At 43.0% G+C, this 18,152-nt stretch overlaps 6 protein-coding genes across 6 annotated transcripts; 2 read left to right on the forward strand and 4 right to left on the reverse strand.

Moving 5' to 3' along the window:
• Positions 1-307: 307 nt before the first annotated feature.
• Positions 308-1,272, forward strand: PCOAH_00015880 (Uncharacterized protein; the record flags this gene model as incomplete). Its single annotated transcript, XM_020058397.1, has 3 exons — positions 308-533; positions 702-835; positions 994-1,272. 3 exons carry the CDS (start codon positions 308-310, stop codon positions 1,270-1,272), a joined length of 639 nt encoding a protein of 212 aa, XP_019914002.1.
• A 231-nt stretch (positions 1,273-1,503) lies between these two features.
• PCOAH_00015890 (Uncharacterized protein) lies at positions 1,504-3,182 on the reverse strand (the record flags this gene model as incomplete). The annotated part of the gene is made up of 4 exons (XM_020058398.1): positions 1,504-1,817; positions 1,959-2,708; positions 2,864-2,942; positions 3,165-3,182. 4 exons carry the CDS (start codon positions 3,180-3,182, stop codon positions 1,726-1,728), a joined length of 939 nt encoding a protein of 312 aa, XP_019914115.1.
• Positions 3,183-4,638: 1,456 nt separating this feature from the next.
• On the reverse strand, positions 4,639-5,931 carry PCOAH_00015900 (Uncharacterized protein; the record flags this gene model as incomplete). Its single annotated transcript, XM_020058399.1, has 1 exon — positions 4,639-5,931. One exon carries the CDS (start codon positions 5,929-5,931, stop codon positions 4,639-4,641), a length of 1,293 nt encoding a protein of 430 aa, XP_019913999.1.
• Positions 5,932-8,544: 2,613 nt separating this feature from the next.
• On the reverse strand, positions 8,545-8,754 carry PCOAH_00015910 (Selenoprotein; the record flags this gene model as incomplete). The annotated part of the gene is made up of 1 exon (XM_020058400.1): positions 8,545-8,754. One exon carries the CDS (start codon positions 8,752-8,754, stop codon positions 8,545-8,547), a length of 210 nt encoding a protein of 69 aa, XP_019914280.1.
• Positions 8,755-9,548: 794 nt separating this feature from the next.
• On the reverse strand, positions 9,549-11,931 carry PCOAH_00015920 (Uncharacterized protein; the record flags this gene model as incomplete). The annotated part of the gene is made up of 2 exons (XM_020058401.1): positions 9,549-10,531; positions 10,623-11,931. The coding sequence occupies 2 exons, from the start codon at positions 11,929-11,931 to the stop codon at positions 9,549-9,551; spliced, it is 2,292 nt and encodes a 763-aa protein (XP_019914212.1).
• Positions 11,932-15,452: 3,521 nt separating this feature from the next.
• On the forward strand, positions 15,453-17,948 carry PCOAH_00015930 (GTP-binding protein; the record flags this gene model as incomplete). The annotated part of the gene is made up of 1 exon (XM_020058402.1): positions 15,453-17,948. The coding sequence occupies one exon, from the start codon at positions 15,453-15,455 to the stop codon at positions 17,946-17,948; it is 2,496 nt and encodes an 831-aa protein (XP_019914106.1).
• Between the last annotated feature and the right edge of the window lie 204 nt (positions 17,949-18,152).

Here is an 18,152-nt window from a genome sequence, read left to right on the forward strand (position 1 = left end):
AACGCGCCTTCCAATTCGCTTGCCAATTCGCCTGCCAACTCACCTGCTAATTTGCTTGCCCGGTTCCTGCCAACGAGGGTAGTTGCGTTCGGACAGGACGGAACCCTCGGAGGCGGGTGGGGAGTGAGGTGTGCCAGCCAAAGAGGAGCGGCTGCGTAGTGTGAGGGGCGCGATCGGCAAAAGAAACGGAAGAAAAAAGTACAATCAAAAAAAGGAACGAACGTGCTAGCACATTGCGACTGCGAAGCCACGGCGACGCCCCCCCCCTTATATCATCCCCCCTTTAAAAAAACATACCGTCAGACTAATGAGATTCACGCACCAATTTACCAAGCACGTCCGTTCATGCATTTATGTTATTTTTCTCCTCGTGTTATGTGCAATAGGAATTAAGCTCCTCAAGTACCTAAAAAAAAAGTACCCCCTATTTTTAAAAAACGACCAAATTGTAAAACACTGCAGCGAAATCATCACACGAAATAAGTTCTTCCAGCAAAACCTGCTATACAGGATCATCAAATACGGCATCATCAGTAAGTTTCGGCGGATGTGTGTCCCCCCCCGAGGGAAAACCAACTACGAACATGCAGCGCGGCAACGCGATAAAATGCACTTGTGTAGTTGCTTCCGTGTGCACTCGTTTAACCGTCTCCACTTTGCAACGGCGCACACTCATGGTGACGCGTTCCCCCCCCTGACAGGCAGAAGCAACTATGAGGACAACATCATCCACAGAAGAAACAATGCCTCCTTCTATTACTTGAAAAGGGCAATCTTCTTTCTACACAATTATAAATTCTTGCACATAAAAAAGAAACTCCAGTGTCTGTTCATTGTAAGGCCATCGCGCAAATGGCGCGTACGGGAGAGCAATAATAGAGCATAGAAAGGAGGGAAATGAAAGAGGCTAGCAACGCACATGCGTAAACACACCTACATACACACACGTACACATATGTATACACGTATGCACACACATTTGCACCCCCGCAGCGAAACAACATCACGGACATACGGAACCTGAAATACCTGACGTACAAAAAAGTCATCCAGTTTAAAAAAGACATGAACGTCTGCCTAGTGGAGGCCTACAATTCCTTCAGCTATAAAAACAAAAAGGAACTGCTGTATATCTACTTCAAGTTGTATTCCAAGATTTTTTTCTTTTTTCAGAGCGAAAATATTTACTTCTTTCATTTCCTCACCCATGTGTTGTTAGTCTCTTGGGTGTACACGCCGTTATGTCAGTCGTTGCATGGAGAGGGCGGCTAGTATTGCTCGGGTGGTAAACATGGGAAAAAACAGGGGGGAGGAGGAGGGGTACACACACAGAGTAGCTCGTAGGTGAACAGGTCTACCGCAATTGGCGCACCGTTGGGCGATGCGTCCATTTGGCCTCCAACTAATGCATCATTCTGGTCGTTTAAAATTGCCACCTTTGCGCTGTTGAACAGTGTGCGCCCTGTAAATTTGTAGTTAGCTGCGATTTGTGAGGAGAAAAAGGCACGCACATCATTACGCACCTGTGTGTGTGTGTGTGTGTGTGTATGTGTACCTCCTTGGTAAGAAGCGGGGGGCTTTTTTTTAAGTGCGGAAATCATTCTTCGTTTTTCCCTTGTTTATGTGTAACAGTAAAAAACGTTCGTTTTGTTTTAAAGTCTCAGTGTGTTTGGCCCGGAGTCGGACCCCCTGTTTGGATGCTCATTTTTTTTTTTTCCTCACATACTAATTCAAATTCTTCATAATTAAATCAATGAACTTGATAGCCGACGCGATGAGGTACGTGTTTGGGAAGCTTTTAATTTCGTAGAAGTCGCCTGCGAGGGGGGGGGTAAAAACTCACCATGTGGGGTGCCCTGGTTATGTGGCAACTACACTGCCTACATCGAGCAGCTTTTCACTTTCACTTCATGTTGGCGCACATGCCAGACGTGTGTGCTTGTTGTGCTGCTTCTCACCTGTGTCCTCAAACCCGACAAGCAAAAACACCTGTAGCATCTCCTCGTACACTTTAATCTTCTCGAGGAACACCTTATTCTGCTTTTTAATTTTTTGAAATTTCTTTTCCAAAATATTATCCCTGATGTTGCAAAAGTACGTCTTCAAAATGGTTAGCGAGCTAAGTAATTCGTTCTTCTTGTCCTTGTGTTTATTTTTTAAGCTATTTAGCAAAATAGCAATTTCTTCCCTCTTTTCATTTTCTGTTAAATCTTTGATGCTTTTTTTTTCACTCTGTGCTTGGTATGCGATGCCAAACTTGGCTTCATATTCTTTCCTTAACAATTCAAGTTGTTTTTCTTTTTCCTTTTTATGTTCATTTTTTTCTTTTTCCAAATTTTGGAGGTATTTTTTTCTTTCGAATTCTTCCATTTGTTCTTTTCTTCTTTGCATTTCCTTGGCCATAGCAATTCGGTTTTTTTCTTTTTGTATTTCTTCTTCTTTTTCCTTCATCATTTTTTTTTCTCTGATTTTTTTCTGTAGTTCCAGTGCTTTTCTCTGTGCTTCTTCTGGGGTCATTTTGGGTTTGCCTTCACCCTTATCCAGGGTAGTAGTAGCAGTTGTAGCAGTAGTAGTAGTAGTTGTTCTTATTGTTGTGTGTGGGGGGTTCTTTCCTCCGTATTCATCGTTTAAATACTCGGGAGGAGTAGCTGCACCTCCGTCACCTCCATTCTGTTCGCTCTGCTCGATCCAGTTCAGCACTTCGTCGACTGTGGAAAGGGGGGGGAAAGACTCACCATGTGGGATGCGCCTGTGTGAAGCGTGTCTGCATCGTCAGCACATCGTGTAGCCAGCACGCCATCGGTTAGCTATCCCCGTGAGGCACCACCGGGTCGGTGCCGCTCCGCCATCCTGCGTAACTTACTCGTTTTCGCACGGCTCTTCTTGATAACCCTCAGGCTGATTTCCTTGGGGTAGCCAAACTCGATCATCTTCTCCACCAGCTGCGAAGGGGGGAACCGAATCACGTTCAACGCGCCTTTGTGAATTGACTGTTCTCTCGTTGTGGGGGCTGCCTCATGGTCAACGTTACCCCCTTTTATACAGTGGCACAATGGAAGTTAAACGAAACCACAAAATTTACACCATGGGGGTCGGCACCCGTAGGCGGACAGACGCCAAGACACTTTTCTCTCACATGTGGGGATATGCAGTTCCGCTTGTACCTTATTCTCTTCTTCCATTTTTCGTTTCCTCATCAATTGGGTGGGAAAATCTCACTCTCCAAGAGAGTTGTTTTTATTTATTTATTTTTTTTTTTTTTATGTGAAGCCTTGTAAACTACTTCAATGCGCTCTTCCCGTGGGAAGTTCACGTAGGTGTTTCCTCTTCGTCTTCTTTGTGTGCCTCCCCCTTTGGGATGAATTTCTTTTCCCTCTCGCTTGACGCTTGGGTTACAGATTGGAGGGATGACCATCTACTGTGGAGCATCCAAAAAAGAAATGGCTTTCTCCTCCCACGTGTATGCTGTTTACATACGTTAAAGCCCGTGCATACTAATGCAAACTCCTTACGTTTGTTACCTCTGGAAAACAGAATGACCAGTTAATCAGAACGGCCAAGTTATTTTCTCAGATCGAAATGTTCGTATACACATGGAGGAAAAAGAGGAAAAAAAAAAAAATCCTCTGGATGACTCGTTATTAGTTAGCAGGGGGGAGTGAGGAGAGTCCTTCAAAATTATCTACTAGAGGCAGCGACCCTACACGCGCAAGGAAATACGTACACCCGTGCATACAAGCATGCGGCTAGGTACCAACATTCGTTCATGCTTTTGTGAACCTTACAAGCAGGAAAAAAAAAAAAAAAAAACTCACCCCAAGAGGAAGCGCTACTGCAAGAAAAAGTAACCCACAGAAGAAGCCTTTCTCCTACGTGTTTCTGTGAAACTCCTTTTAGAAACTCTCTTTATTCCGACCCACCCCCGCGGCGGTGCAGTCCTTTGCCCAGGGAAATGGAACATGCTATATCTACCTATACGTGCGCTCAACTTATGCACCCATTGCGTTGTGCTCTTCGTGCCAGTGCACCCACAACCCAGCGTAGCATAAAGCGCCAGAGTGTAACACACTATTCGTAAAGGGCAGTATAACTTACAGTGGGGTAGAATAGCCGACTTAGCTTTTGCCTCACCAAACTCCAGCCCAAGTGACTTCACGCCATTTCCACCCAAATGGGTGTGATGTGTACACAAGGAAGAGACGTCCGAAAGTGCCATCCGAAAGAGCCATCTGAAAGACCCCCCTTGGAGGAGAACTCACATTTGTGGGAGCCAGAACAGCTGAGTTAAAGCGTGCAGGTTTGCACATATATATATATATATATAATTGTCCTACTTCGCGTGGAGCGTGCGAAGGGGTGTAAAAAAAAAAAAAAAAAAAAAAAAGCAAAAAGGCGAAAAAGAAATGGGGATACCCCTCCGTTTTAGAGCTGCGCATATGCTGCCTTTGCATGTGTACACATTCGTGCTCAGCATTGGCACATGCGAGAACAGCTAAAAGGTTATTAACAGAACCGCAGGGGGAGGGTGAAAAGGTTACCTGCTAGTACAGTAACGCAAGGGCAGAGGGGTGTACAAAAAAACCCGCCTGTGCATCCCCTTCCCCGCACAATATTTCTCTTTCGCTCCCTATGCACTATCTATACGGTTCCCCTTATCTCCGTCTGTGCATTGTTCTCCTCAGGTTCGACAATTTCAAACATGTGCTTCAACTTTTTGATGATCAGGTAAAAGTCATTTATTACTTCTTCCGGAATTTTTGGAACGAAGGAGAGGTTTATAAAAATGTTTGAGGGTCCATCTTTACTTGGAGGGGACCCATCGTTAATGTTAAGGTTTACACACTTGTTGTCACCACGATTGATATGCTCCTCTTTTTCGTTATACGTGACCTTAATGTCGTATTCTTTATTATTTCCCTTTTGCATGTCTTTACATTTTGCGGAGGGTTCCTCTCCTGGGAGGGTAATACATGGTTTTGGGGAGAAGAACCTTATAAACGCATCTTCAGCTTGTTCGTCCAACTTTCGTGTGTATGCTTCTCCTCCAGCGGGGGGTGGAACAACATCTGCATTGCCATAGTGTTCGTGGTCCATACCAGCAGCTGGACCTGGACTAGCGTCTCCATACTGTTCGTCGTACATGCCAGCAGCTGGACCTGGACTAGCGTCTCCATACTGTTCGTCGTACATGCCAGCAGCTGGACCTGGACTAGCGTCTCCATAGTGTTCGTCGTACATGCCAGCAGCTGGACCTGGATTAGCGTCTCCATACTGTTCGTGGTCCATGGCAGCAGCTGGACCTGTATAAGCGTCTCCATACTGTTCGTCGTACATGCCAGCAGCTGGACCTGGATTAGCGTCTCCATACTGTTCGTGGTCCATGGCAGCAGCTGGACCTGTATAAGCGTCTCCATACTGTTCGTCGTACATGCCAGCAGCTGGACCTGGACTAGCGTCTCCATAGTGTTCGTGGTCCATGGCAGCAGCTGGGCCTGTATAAGCGTCTCCATAGTGTTCGTCCTCGTCTACCCAAGCTTCCCGATTTAGGCTGATGCCTGTACCGGAATCGTCTTCCTCCTTTGGAGCACCTGCATTGTCCCCCTTGACCTCTTCATCCGCCTTCTCTACCTGCGCTTCCCCATCAATGGTGACGATTGTAACTTTCTCACCATTCGCAGTAGAATCATCTACTACTTGTGGCGAATCGCTGTCCTCCCTTTTTCTCCTTAAGTTCTTTTTCTCTTCCTCCCTTTTGTCACTCAGCCCTTGGTACGATGAGAGGGCAATTAGTTCACTTAATCTTTGGAGGTAGGGAACTCTGTGCGTCTGTTGAGACACACTAGAGTTGTCCACAGAACAGGAGGCGAAAAAGTGGGACCCCCAATTACTTGCCACCGCAAGCAGGAGGAATAACGCACACGCCAGCTTCATTTTGTGTGTATATGTGTGTTGATATCACGATGTAGGTATTGTATGCGTAGCTACTTGTGTAAGCCCCCACGGAGTTCGTAAGTTATTAAGGGTAGGTAAACCTCAAAGTGCGGAGGAAAGACAATGGTGCAAAATGCTTTGACTTCAACTTATTAATTTTTTGGAATAAAATAATAAATTAAAAAAAAATAAATTATAAAATAATAAATTAAAAAATAATAAAATAATAAATTATAAATTGACAAAATAATGAATTACAAATTGACATGTTGACAAAATGTGTCATTTTCAGCGCAAGTTAGAATTAACCGGCGTCCCCCTTCCTATTTTTTGTTTTTCATTATCTTCCTTGCCCCTTTTTCCACCGGAGAACGCACCTCGTCGCTTGTCCTACCGTGCATGCACGAAAGGTTAGGCAACTAGTGCATGTAGACTGGGGCGCCCTCAATTTGTGCAAACGTAACGCAGGCCCTTGTTTTTAATTCTCCCCCAAGTAACGCGCTGCTCATGCACGTCCTTATTCTTCTATCCCATCAAGTAGAGGTCTTCACCTTTCTGCCCCCTCGAGAGGGCGCGCAACTCACACAAGTTCCTGCATAAGTGCATTCGCACATTCGCGCTTGCATGCAAACGTCTTGGCCAGCGCCTCTGCATACGTCCACGTGTCCTGCCACCTCTCTCAAGTAGACCTCCCCGTGCAGCAATTCCCACGCTTAAGGCTTACATTGTTCCCTTTCCTAGAACGGCATGCAGTGAGGAGCACAAACAGCATGCAATGAGAAATATAAATAGCATGCAATTAGGAAGGTACACACCACGCACTCCATGTGCACCAGAGAAGGCAATCGCTCCACACACGGAATAAACATTTTCCCACGTGCATGCACTTATTTTCCTTGCGCGTTCTCAAAGCATTTCTACCAGTGGGCACTCCTTCCCTTGAGATCTACGCACACAAATTATCAAGCAGGACAAAGTTCGCGCCGCTGCAAATCTTCGTGTGCATAATGCAGGTATAATAGTGGCGCGCATATTTTTTCTTCTCACTTTTTTTACACTTTAAAAGGGAAGCACACAGCAGGGAGGGAATGTCCAACATGGTTGCAAGTTTTTTTTTTTTTTTTTTTTGTCCTTCCCTCATTTCCTCGCCATTAAAATTTGTTACATATGTGCACGCATGCGTTAATATATACCCCTTTCGTGAAGCGCAAGTTCCTGTCCCCAAAATAGGACATTCAAAAAAGTAACGGAACTGTCATATTGCATGTGCTTACAAAGGGGCAAGCAAAATAAAAGTAATGAAATTGCGTCCTATCTGAAGAACTACGTCAGCCGTTCATTTTCCTATCTTCCCAGTTCGGGGGATTTACTCCACCTCAACCGTCGTCCAGAGAAAAAAAAAAAATCACCTACAATTTGTGCACATTTTATTTTCGCTCATTCATTCATTGTTTTTTTTTGTTTATTTGCCTGACCCATGCGGGTGAAAATTTGGCAAAGCGCAGAATTGCCCTTGGGTGACTCACAACCCTTGCTCGACGGGGGTGAAAAATGGAACAAAAAAAAAATAAGCTGCCAATATGATGGGCAGAAAAACAGCAAATTTAATGTGTTCTTTTAAGTTGGGCCTGTGGGGCAAAGCGATTGCCAACCCTATTTACACTGTTCGCCACTATAATGGGGCAAATTGGAAACGGCCTGAAACAGCCAAAATGCTTTTCTTCACACAGCTGTCTCTTTCTTTCTTTTTTTGTCATACATTTTAAGCATAAATGGCATAAAAAATATGACTTGTTCATAATTTTTTTTTTTTTTTTTTTTTACAAATTATGCGTCCAGCGCACACACAAATTTGCACAGGGAATGGGGGATTTTTTCTTTCCCCTTATTTTCCATTCGTTCGGGCACATTTTATAAAACATTTGGTAGGAATAGCACCTTCAGGGTAACAGCTTCGAGTAGCACTTCCACCCGCGCACATGTCCAAACTTTATTTGTCAAAAAATGTCCCCCACAGATGGTTTACGACATTTTCATCATTTATAAATTTTGGGCCACGTGCACAGGTGTGTCTCTCCAAAATGGGCGTATCATTCGTTTGGTCTCTTCCACCGGGTGGGTTAGTCCTTACCCAGGCACATGTGTCATATTCTCGCGGAGGCGTTGCACAAACAGATGATCGGAGTAATAATCGTCGTAAATTAAATTCCTGTTCTGGTACACATGTATAACACTTGTGTTGCACAACATCCCATATATGATGTTGTACGAAAAGATCATGATACCAAGTGCCATCAGTTTTTTTTGTTGCATATTTTCAAACATTTCATTGAATCTCCGATTGTTTAGCAGAATAGGTGGTATGTACGGCTTCAAATAATGCGGGAATATCAAACATGCCGCAATCAGGACGTAAATAAAAAGGACGAAGCGGCATATAAGTCGGTAAATTAATGCCGCCTTGATGTTCCGCAAAAATATGACATACTTCTCATCACCAGTCCTACTGTTGTCTGCTTGGTAACTGTCGTCTTCAAAATATATTTCCGTGTCCTCCCCATGGTTTAATAAATCGAAATATTTTTTTATCCTACTTAACACATAGTGAGATTGTCAGGATTTGCAAAAATAAATGGAGATCTGATTGTCCCTATTTATGTAGGATGGGAGTGTGTCCTTTTGGACGAATAAAAATTCGTAACTTTCTTTTAAAAAGTTCCTGTCTCCATGCACAACTTTTCCAGTGCCGTTCTTCAAAATGATGAAATCGTAGCTTAAAAAGAGGAGCAACAATAATTTCAGGAATAATTTTAGGTAATACATTTTGGCTTCCACTTATGTGATGCGTGCTCCGACAAGGTTGCCTTTTCCCACGTCGTGGCTTGGTTCATTGGAGAAGGGGGGTGATGGCTTCCTTTCTGTAACGGTTGTTTTTACTTCTTTCTCTGGTATAGCGATGGAATATATCTTTCCACTACCCCCTGGCGCAGCTGCTTGGATGACCTACAACTGGCTCTTATTCCCAACGCAGTTAATTTTTTTTTTTTTTTTTTTTTTTTTTTTGCTTCTTTCGTTCGCCTTCCTTATTTTGACAGTGCTCACTTCAGAGGAGAAATCACACAAAGAGGGAATTCCAACGGAACGAAAAAAAAAAAATTGTACAAAATTTTGCTCGTACAATTTACCCAATGGTTATCCTTTGGGGAAAAAAAAAATTTTTTAAAAGGAGAAGTTTTTTGCTACACCGAGTGAAACCTCTACTGGGTGTGTTTCACACGCTGCCGCTCGGGGCGGGACTTGTCGCCGCTCCTCTTCCAACGTGGAAAAAATGGTACATAGAGTGGTGGAAAAAAAAGTAAAACAAAATGTTACATAGAATGGTAAAAAAAATGTGTGAACAAACGCGAAAACAAAACGACGGGTAGATTGGCCTAGCTTGGCTCACTAAAATGAGCTCCCGCGCAACTCTCGTGTGCGGTGTGCGCCCTGTGCTGGGAAAAGTTGCTAGGGACGGGGGGGGAATTTTGCCCCCTCGGAATTTCCCCACTTTGCCACTTCGCCACTTCACCACGTCGCTATCTGGGTTGTTTTATTTATTTTTTTTTTTTCCCCTTTCGCTACAAAAACGCGGGGACATTAATTAAGTTGCGAAAATTGTCGAGAAAGAAATACGAATTGACGTTTTTCTTCTTTATCCGCGGGATGTACTCGATGGTGTTTTTGTTCAGGTTAAAATGAACTCTTTTTGTCACGCGTGATTTGGTTTTCCCTTTTTTCAAAATGGTTTTCTTGACCGTGCCATTTTTTCTCTTTTCCCTGGTTTTCCCTTTCGCATCGGTCGCTACGCCTTTGCTCAGCGCGCTTTTGTTTTTGTCTTTGCCCTCTTGGCCTATCATAGGAGTTTTTTTTTCCATTTTTGACTTTTTGTTTTTTTTAGCCAATTTTGCCATTATATTTTGCTTCGCCAACTTGACCAACTTGCTCTGTTTGGCTAGCCTCATCATTTTGCCTTGTTTCGCTAGCTTGATCAATTTTCCCAGTTTGGCAAAATTTTCCATTTTTTTCCCCTTTTTTGCCTTCCCCACCTTGGTTTTTACTATTTTCTTTTTTACCATTCCTATGTGCATGTTCTTGTGATCCGCATCTGTAGCGGCATCACCCCTGTCTGCATCTCCGAGTTGTAGACATAGGTCGTCCTCCCCCTCGTCATTCGCCAGCAGGGTGTAGCACTGGTGTGCTTGACAAATTCGACTGCCGCTACCAGCAGAGCAGGCGTTATTTTTCTTCTTCAAGAGCTTGTTCACTTTTAGCTTCCTCTTCTGTATGCACCCGCCCTGTAGCTCCGACTTGTCAATGGAATAGATGGGTAAATCCGACTTCCCCTTATTTTCAAGAATAATGTTCCCCGAAAAACCTCGTTTCCTCTTGTGGATAAAGTCTATGATCTTAAGTTTGTGTTTTGCTTCCCCGTCGATCGAGCTGCTTGCGTGTTTTCCATTGTGCATATTATCTCCTGCTCCGTTTCTGTATTGGCCTTTGTTCTTTTTTTTTTCCTTCTTTTTTTCCATTTCTTTTTTGTTCTTCTTGGACGACGGCTTCCCTTGGCCCACAAAATTGTCCTCCATGATTATCGCTTCCCTCATATTGGCTTTTTTTTTTTTTTTCCTTTTTTTTTTTATCGTCGAGGTTACCGTTTTCTTCTCGCTTTCGCTTCGGGGCCTTCTTCTTCCCCGTCGTCGGGTCGCTTCGCATATCATTTCCCATATCTATTTCCACGTCACTTCCTATGTCACTTCCCATATCGCTCCCTATATCACTTTCCATGTCGCTGCTCAGGTCCTCCTCCGTTTCCCCCTCATCGCCCTCCTCGATAATCTCCCTGAGTCGGTTGAACTCGTTCGACGCACGGTCCCTTTTGGACCTCTTCTTACAGGTAGGCACATCATCCAACTGTTTCTCTCCACCCGTTGGGCCATCCCCAGGAGTGGTCAAATCGGAACCTCTTTCATTTGGAGAGATTTGTTCTTCCTCCCCGGCGGGGGCAGAAGCGGAGTCCAAAGCGGGGGCGGAACCATTGTGCTCCCCCGTGGCCTCAAAGTTTTCCACAAAAATGGGCGTCTTTTGCGATCCACCCTCTTTGTCCTTATTGCCCTTCTGTTTGTTCTCCCCTCCTTCACCTCTCCCTGAAACAAAGGAATTGTAAAAACCCCTAAGTGCTTTAGTAGCATAAGGATTTTTGCACTTCCCAAGGTACCTGCAAATTCTCCTCTCCAGCATACTCTTCCCCACATTTAACTTCAAAAGGACGGAGAATATTTTATTCCTAATTACATCGACTATGTGTTTTTTTTCCGTCTTGCAAATTATTTTAAAAAAAAAATCCATCAGTTGGAGAAAATTCTTTATGTGTACTTTTTCATTTTGATCCTTGGCCTTTAAATAAAATTGGTTTCCAAAAAATTCTTTAAAAAACGTATCGATGTGATTGTAAAAAACGTCATTTGTGTCGTCAAATATTTGGAGCATTATTTTGTTATACCTCTTGATGTAATCACTGCGCCATGAGTACCGATGTAGGAAGAGGAGGAACTCTGCTTGGAAAACTTTGAATAAAAATAAATACTTGTTCAAACGGTATAGGTCTAGGGAATCATACTTACTAGACATAACCCTTAAAAAGCTTTTCAAAAATTGGAAGACGCTTTTTTTTTCTTCACTGTCGTCTACCTCATCAATGTTTCTTAAAATTTTGCTAATTCTGCAAGCCGCTATTTTTTGCTCTTCCGATGAGTAACATAGCCAGTAATAGTAAAAAAGTCCTTTGCAAATGTAGGACAAATTATGTCCATCCAGGGGCACCTTTTTTTTTTTCAAATAATCAGTCAGGACCTTTATTCCCGTGTCCCTTTTTTCTTTATTCACGTGACACAGCTCAACAAATAACAGCTCAATTTCGGACTTCTCCGTCTTTTTCTTCCCTCTTTTTTTATTTTCTTCCATTTTTCTTTCTGTAGGGGAAAAAATTACCGTAAATCGGTCTTGGTAGACTTCTTCCACTGGGGAGTGGCTACACTTACTGCCTGGACAAAGGGTGACCCGTAGGATCTACCTGCAAGACGCTTCACTTAACTGCAGGGGAAGTTTTACCCTTAATAAATTTGGTGCAAATTGTCCGCAAGCGGGTATAGATACGTACGCAAATACATGGCAAGCGCAAAAGGGGGGACGACCCTGTCCCGTGAGGTGATTATTCTGATCTGCCTTCCGTTCTGCTGTAACCTCAACGTGAATGGTAATTGCTTTCCCTCCTCTGGAACTTTATGTCCTCACCTCGCATCTACCTTCCCCGTTGGAACCTGGAGCAGGTTCGAAGGAGAGTCAATTCTGGTTTCTTCACGAGGAACAGAAAAGGTTAAAAAATATTGGGGGCATATGACAGTACAGGAACATAAAATATAAAACTGATGAAATTTCCCTTGAAGCCGCGGCAACGACATAGGAAGAAGATGAAGGGCGGAAATATAATATGCTGAGTTGAGCAAATTTGTTTGCTGCTCCTTCTTAGCCTGCTTCAAAAATGGGAAAACTTTCCCATATACTTCCACTTGTGCCTCCCAAGGAAAATGGTAGAAAACTGTGAAAAACGCTATGATTGTTCCTCTTGGTACAGAACCTTTGTTTGGTTTGCGCTTCGCCTCTCTACTTCGTTTCTGCGTCAGTTTCTACGTGAAGTTTTTTAATTGGGGATGGAAGGGGCTGACTTGGGTTAGCACTAATTAACATATAATTTAAAATGGAAAAAATTGGAAAGGAAAAATTTTGAGAAGAAATGGTTGGAAAAGAAAAAGTAGGAAAGGAAAAAGTTCGAAAAGGAAACGTTGGGTATAAAATGCCTGCGAATTTTTCTTCTCCCCCTCAAGCAGATTTTATATTGGTTTTTAAAATTGAAAAAAAAAAAAAATTTTTTTTTTAATTTTTAATTTTAAAATTAAGAATTTTAAATATTTTTTTATTTTTTAAATTATTTTTTCAACCCGTTTTTTAAACATTTTTGGAACAATTTCTTTGAATTATCATGTAATAAATCGCTTTTTAAAAACCCTCTTTAAATTGTTATTTTCCCCAACAACGCCGTAACGCAGTTTTTGACGCAGTTTTTTTTTTTTTCGCTTTAAAATGCAGTTCGATTTGTCCACATAGCATAATTTTTAATTTCCTTTAAATGGACGTCAAACCGCCTGCAACGCTCCTCCCGAACGCTGAGAGGAAAAAACGAAAAAAGAAAACTCTTCACCGATGTACTTCACGGATGTACTTCACCGACGTACTTCACCGACGTACTTCACCGCTGCATGATATGTCACTAATACCAGTGGGATGAATCACTACAAATGGCCACGGACGCAGCTGAGGAGACCACATAAAATGTCCGAAATGGCCAAAAGTCTTTTCCCCAGCTGCAGGATTGTACAGTCTGCACGGTGAAGTTGTTTAAAACCACAATTGAGTAGGCCGTCCACCAAGGGGAAAATAAACAAATGGACTCGTGCCCCTCAGTCAGGTTAGGAGCGTGTATGAAGAGTGGGTTAGAAATGTAATCGTACACCGCTTTTCTGGGTGAATGGCCAAAAGGCGAAACGAAAAAAAAAAACGACATACCCCGAAAAACATTGCCGATGCGTCGAAAAAGAAAAAGACAAAGGATGGGAAATGAAAAAAAAGAGGTAGGAATTATTCCTCCCATTGGTAGATCAGGACAGGGCTCCTGCACATCCTTCAGCACTAAGTCGGTGCATCTGCATGAGGAAAAATCCGGCAGATACATTATGTAGCCGTGTACACAGAATAATGTGCATAAGAAAAATAGGGTCCGTCGGGTCATGGAAAGCAAAGCAGTAGCGTCTCAATGCACGTCGTGAATAAAATGCCGAAAAAGTGTCTATACGTACGATTTGTTTTTGTTTTTTTTTTCAAAGGGGGGGAAATTCCATATGGTTGCTTCCTCACACGGGTTGATAAGGACATAAGGTTGGCGAAAAACCCTAATGTTACTTTTCTGGTCCATTCTGTTCTACAACTTTTTGTGCACCCAAGTTGAAGTAGCCGAATTGTATTTACCCATACGTGGGGGTACGCTCTCCTGGTTATGGGCTGACTTCTTTTTTTTTTTTTTTTTTTTCCGCACATGCTTACCACAACAGTGTACGTTGCATGCACACATTGACTGACCCCCTCCCATCCCATCGCGCATACCCCAAAATGGTAAAATTATTTTTTGCCAAAAGGTAACCCATTTTATTCCAAACCATTTGATCTGTTCACTCGCACAAATGTGAACAATTCACAACTCTGCTAAAAATAAAAAAAGAAAAAGGCAGGCTCTCCATTTCACATCAAACTACTTCCAACTTACAACAAAGGAACGAATTTTCTCACTTCCCATTTTTCAGCCAAAGCTGAGCGGCATATGTATACACCAGTATATCACCATCCGTGCTGCAATGGGGGGTTAAAACACTACTGAGCGAAAGGGCATTCTCCTATTAGCCAACAAAAAGCAGCACAGCGCGGGGCTCCTGCCATGTGTACAGTTAACCCATGTACAATACCCTGCGGGTGATCACCTTTGGTAAAATTTGTTCCTCCACTTGGGTTCCATTCTTACGCCAACTCTTTTAACCTGTCCTTTCTGCGATTTAGGAATTTAGGCGTTTTGGCAGGTCGTTTCAGTCGTCACTTCAGTGCAACGCTTCACATAGACCGATCCGCGCCCTGACCCACTCCCAACAAGCGGGAAAAACATTCCCTATGTTGAATTATGGCCATTGTGCCTATCCCACATTGTTCGTAGTACGCACGGAGTTATATCCATCTCTCCCTAGAACCAATATTCATGCAAAACGGAACATCCCCCGTGGAAAAAAGTTAGCGGTTGCACGTTATACATCGTCATCGGAACCCCATCCAATGTGTAGGGGGAGAAATAGGGAAACAAATTAAGGTCTCCTTTATTTTTTTTTTTATTTTTTTTTTTTTTTTCCGCTCTTCTAACACTTAAGGGAGCTGCGTGCACCATACTGTAACATGGAATGGGGTCTGTTCTTTCCGCCCCCCGCCCCGGTTGAAGGGTCACGCGAAACTATAACCTGAATAGGGGGGATAACCAAATCGGATCACAATCGAGGCTGGAATAGGATGTTCCAATTTCCGTTTCTCTTTTCCGCCCCCATGTGCGCATGCTGAAGAGGCGTTTTCATTTCGCGCGTAAAGAGAAAAATATATACGCCACAAAGTGATAGCACCAAAAAGCGCAATAACGTATTTATTGCGCGAAAAGGGGAAAACAACACCCCTCCACGAAGAGGTTCCCCAGGCGCATCTCACCCCCATGAAAGTCCTCTTAAGCCGAACCCGTTCGTAAAGCACAAAAAGTAGGAGACAAAGAAACGTCTTCCCCTCTTCACGTGAAAGCAATGCGTAAACTCCCACATGTGCACCCCCAAATCGCCTAAAGCAACAAAATGAGCAACAAAAAGTGGGGAAAAAACCTTCTCTATGATGACTATGAGGACGACTTAGTGGACTACGACAATTACGATGAGGAACATTACTCCGAGTTTGAGTGCGAAGAACGGACGGACATTCCTAAAAGGACGGGAAAAGATAACACCAAAGGGAAGGCACCTGGTAAGAAACCAAACCAGCAGGGTAAGGCCGCCAAGGTGAAGAAGCCAAACCGGCAAGATGAAGTCACTAAGGTGAAGAAACCAAACCGACAGGGCGAGGCCACCCAAATGGAGAACCAAAATGTCACTCCCTCGAACGCCCTCCAGATTGAGATCGAACCGGACAGCCAAGGCAACAGGTGCATCATGCTGAGCACGCTGAACATCCTGGTGCTGGGGCACATCGACGCGGGAAAGTCCACCCTCATAGGAGCATTGCTATACAACCTAAGCTACGTAAGCGAGCAAACGGTGAAAAAATATGAACATGTCAGGGAAAGTTCCAAGTATACCTTCATATTAGACGAGGAGGACGACGAAAGGGAGAGAAACATAACTCTTTTTAACAAAAAGAAGGAACTCTATGTGTATTACACGAAAGGGGAATTAGAACAGGCCTACAATCGTGTGGTGGGCACTCAGGGGGGAAGCAAAAATGGCGCCAAGGAAAGCGCCGACGGTAAGAACGTCATGCATGCTCCCCACACGGACAGAACCATGTTCGCCGATTTTTACAAAAACAAAACCATCCACAGCGATGTGCTCTTTTTAAGGAAAGTAAACATTTTTGACACCCCGGGACATAACGAACTGGTGACAAATTTGCACACGTGGAGCTTTTTTGCAGACTCCGCCATCCTAGTTGTAGATGCAAATAACATTTACAACAAAAAAAATGATGAGACGTACAGAAACGTTTCCATTTTAGAAGCAGTAGGAATTTCTAACGTCATTGTAGCGGTAAACAAGTTAGACCTCTTCGATTATGACCCAGAGGTGTTCGAAGATATATGTAAAACGATAAAGTCTTTTTTTCAGCGTGCCAAAAGTGACAGCATTTACAATTTTGTTCTTAGTAATAACTTCTACGTGAAGGGTGGACATTCGAAAAAAAGCGGTTCTGCTGCTACGGGGAATCATGCACCATTTGAACCCAATTTAACCTTCATTCCCCTTTCTGCGTACAAAAATTTGAACGTGGTTAAATTTGAGGAGGAAAAAAGGCCATTACTGAATAGCACCTTTAGCCTATACGATGAAATTAAGTACATGAATTTAAGGAAAGATTTATTTCGGCTAAAAGTGTGTGCAGAAATTCTGAGCGATAAAAAGACGGCTCTAACTTCTTACTACAATTTTTTCAGCAATAATAACCTCTTTTTGAATAACATTTTTTACAACTTTTGCCAAAATGGGAAGGGAGACATAACAAATTCGGTGAAGAAATCTCCAAATGAAGAAGACACATTTGTGGGAGTTGTCCAAGATTTAACAGAATCAAATAATATGATCAATGCGAATATTAAAGTATTGCATGGGTTTTTGAAAAGTAAAAATAACTACGTCTTATTACCCGTTGGGGAAAAAATTACGGTGAAGAAAATTGAAAAGGACGCCGCTTTGTGTAAATACGTCAACATAGATGACCTTTGTGACTACCTAACCAATGCGAAGAATCTTCCTTTCATAAGGAAGGTGTTAGAACAAGAAGAGGCACCCAAAAAAAGTGACACCCCTGAGGGCAATGGCAATGATAGTGATACCCTTTGCAGTGCCCACAACGGACAAGACGAGTTCCAATCCTTTATGAGCATTTTACCCAAGATAATTGCATCGTGCCCCATCAGCAAAAATGCACATATAACGAACGACATCGTAGAAAACGTCTTCTTAAAAATTGACGATAACAAGATAAAGAACGGATCCGTTTTGGTAAATAACGTAACAACCAATTCACAAATAAAGAACGCACCTTATGGGGCAAAAAATACCACCTTTGCATGTAACAAGGTGAAAGTGTTAATAAAAGTGAACCAAGTTAAAATCCCACTGATCATAGGACGAGTGTATCTCCTATATTCCCTAAACTTTTCCCACAGCATAACCGTTCAAAATATTCTCTATGTGTATAAAAATAAAAGCAGTTCCTTAAGTTATGACAGAGTAGCAGGGGGGAAGGACAAATTACACGCCGAATGTAACGCAAATGATGTAACACAAATTATTGATTTAAAAAATTATGTAAAAAATGGGAACGTGCTTTACGAAAAGGTGGATAATAAAAAATGCTTACGTAGCGATGATATTGGCGTCATTGAGCTCCTCGTTAATGATAACTCATTCATGTGCGCACAACATTTCAGGCCCGAATTAAACTACTACATCTCACAGGACAACCCCTTTTTTAGCGTCTACGACCTTCTTTCATGCAGCATCTCGCCCCTCTCTCGCTTTATTCTCTCTGAGGAAAACAAAATTGTTGCCAGTGGTTTGGTGATAAGCGAAGCGTGAGCATGTGTACACACATATATATATACATATGCATACATACACGCGTGTGCGCCCGCCCGTGCGAACACACAGAAACGCAACTGTACCGCGTTCACAGTAGCCCCCCATTCTCTTGTCCCCCCCGCTGCCCCTCCTGCTGGCGCAAGAATGCATCTGCGTTGTTACACAGGTGTACAAATTGTAAAATTAAGTCAAATGGGAATA

The sequence above is a fragment of the Plasmodium coatneyi genome, chromosome 7 (genome assembly GCF_001680005.1).
Source record: "Plasmodium coatneyi strain Hackeri chromosome 7, complete sequence".
Taxonomy (NCBI): Eukaryota; Apicomplexa; class Aconoidasida; order Haemosporida; family Plasmodiidae; genus Plasmodium; species Plasmodium coatneyi.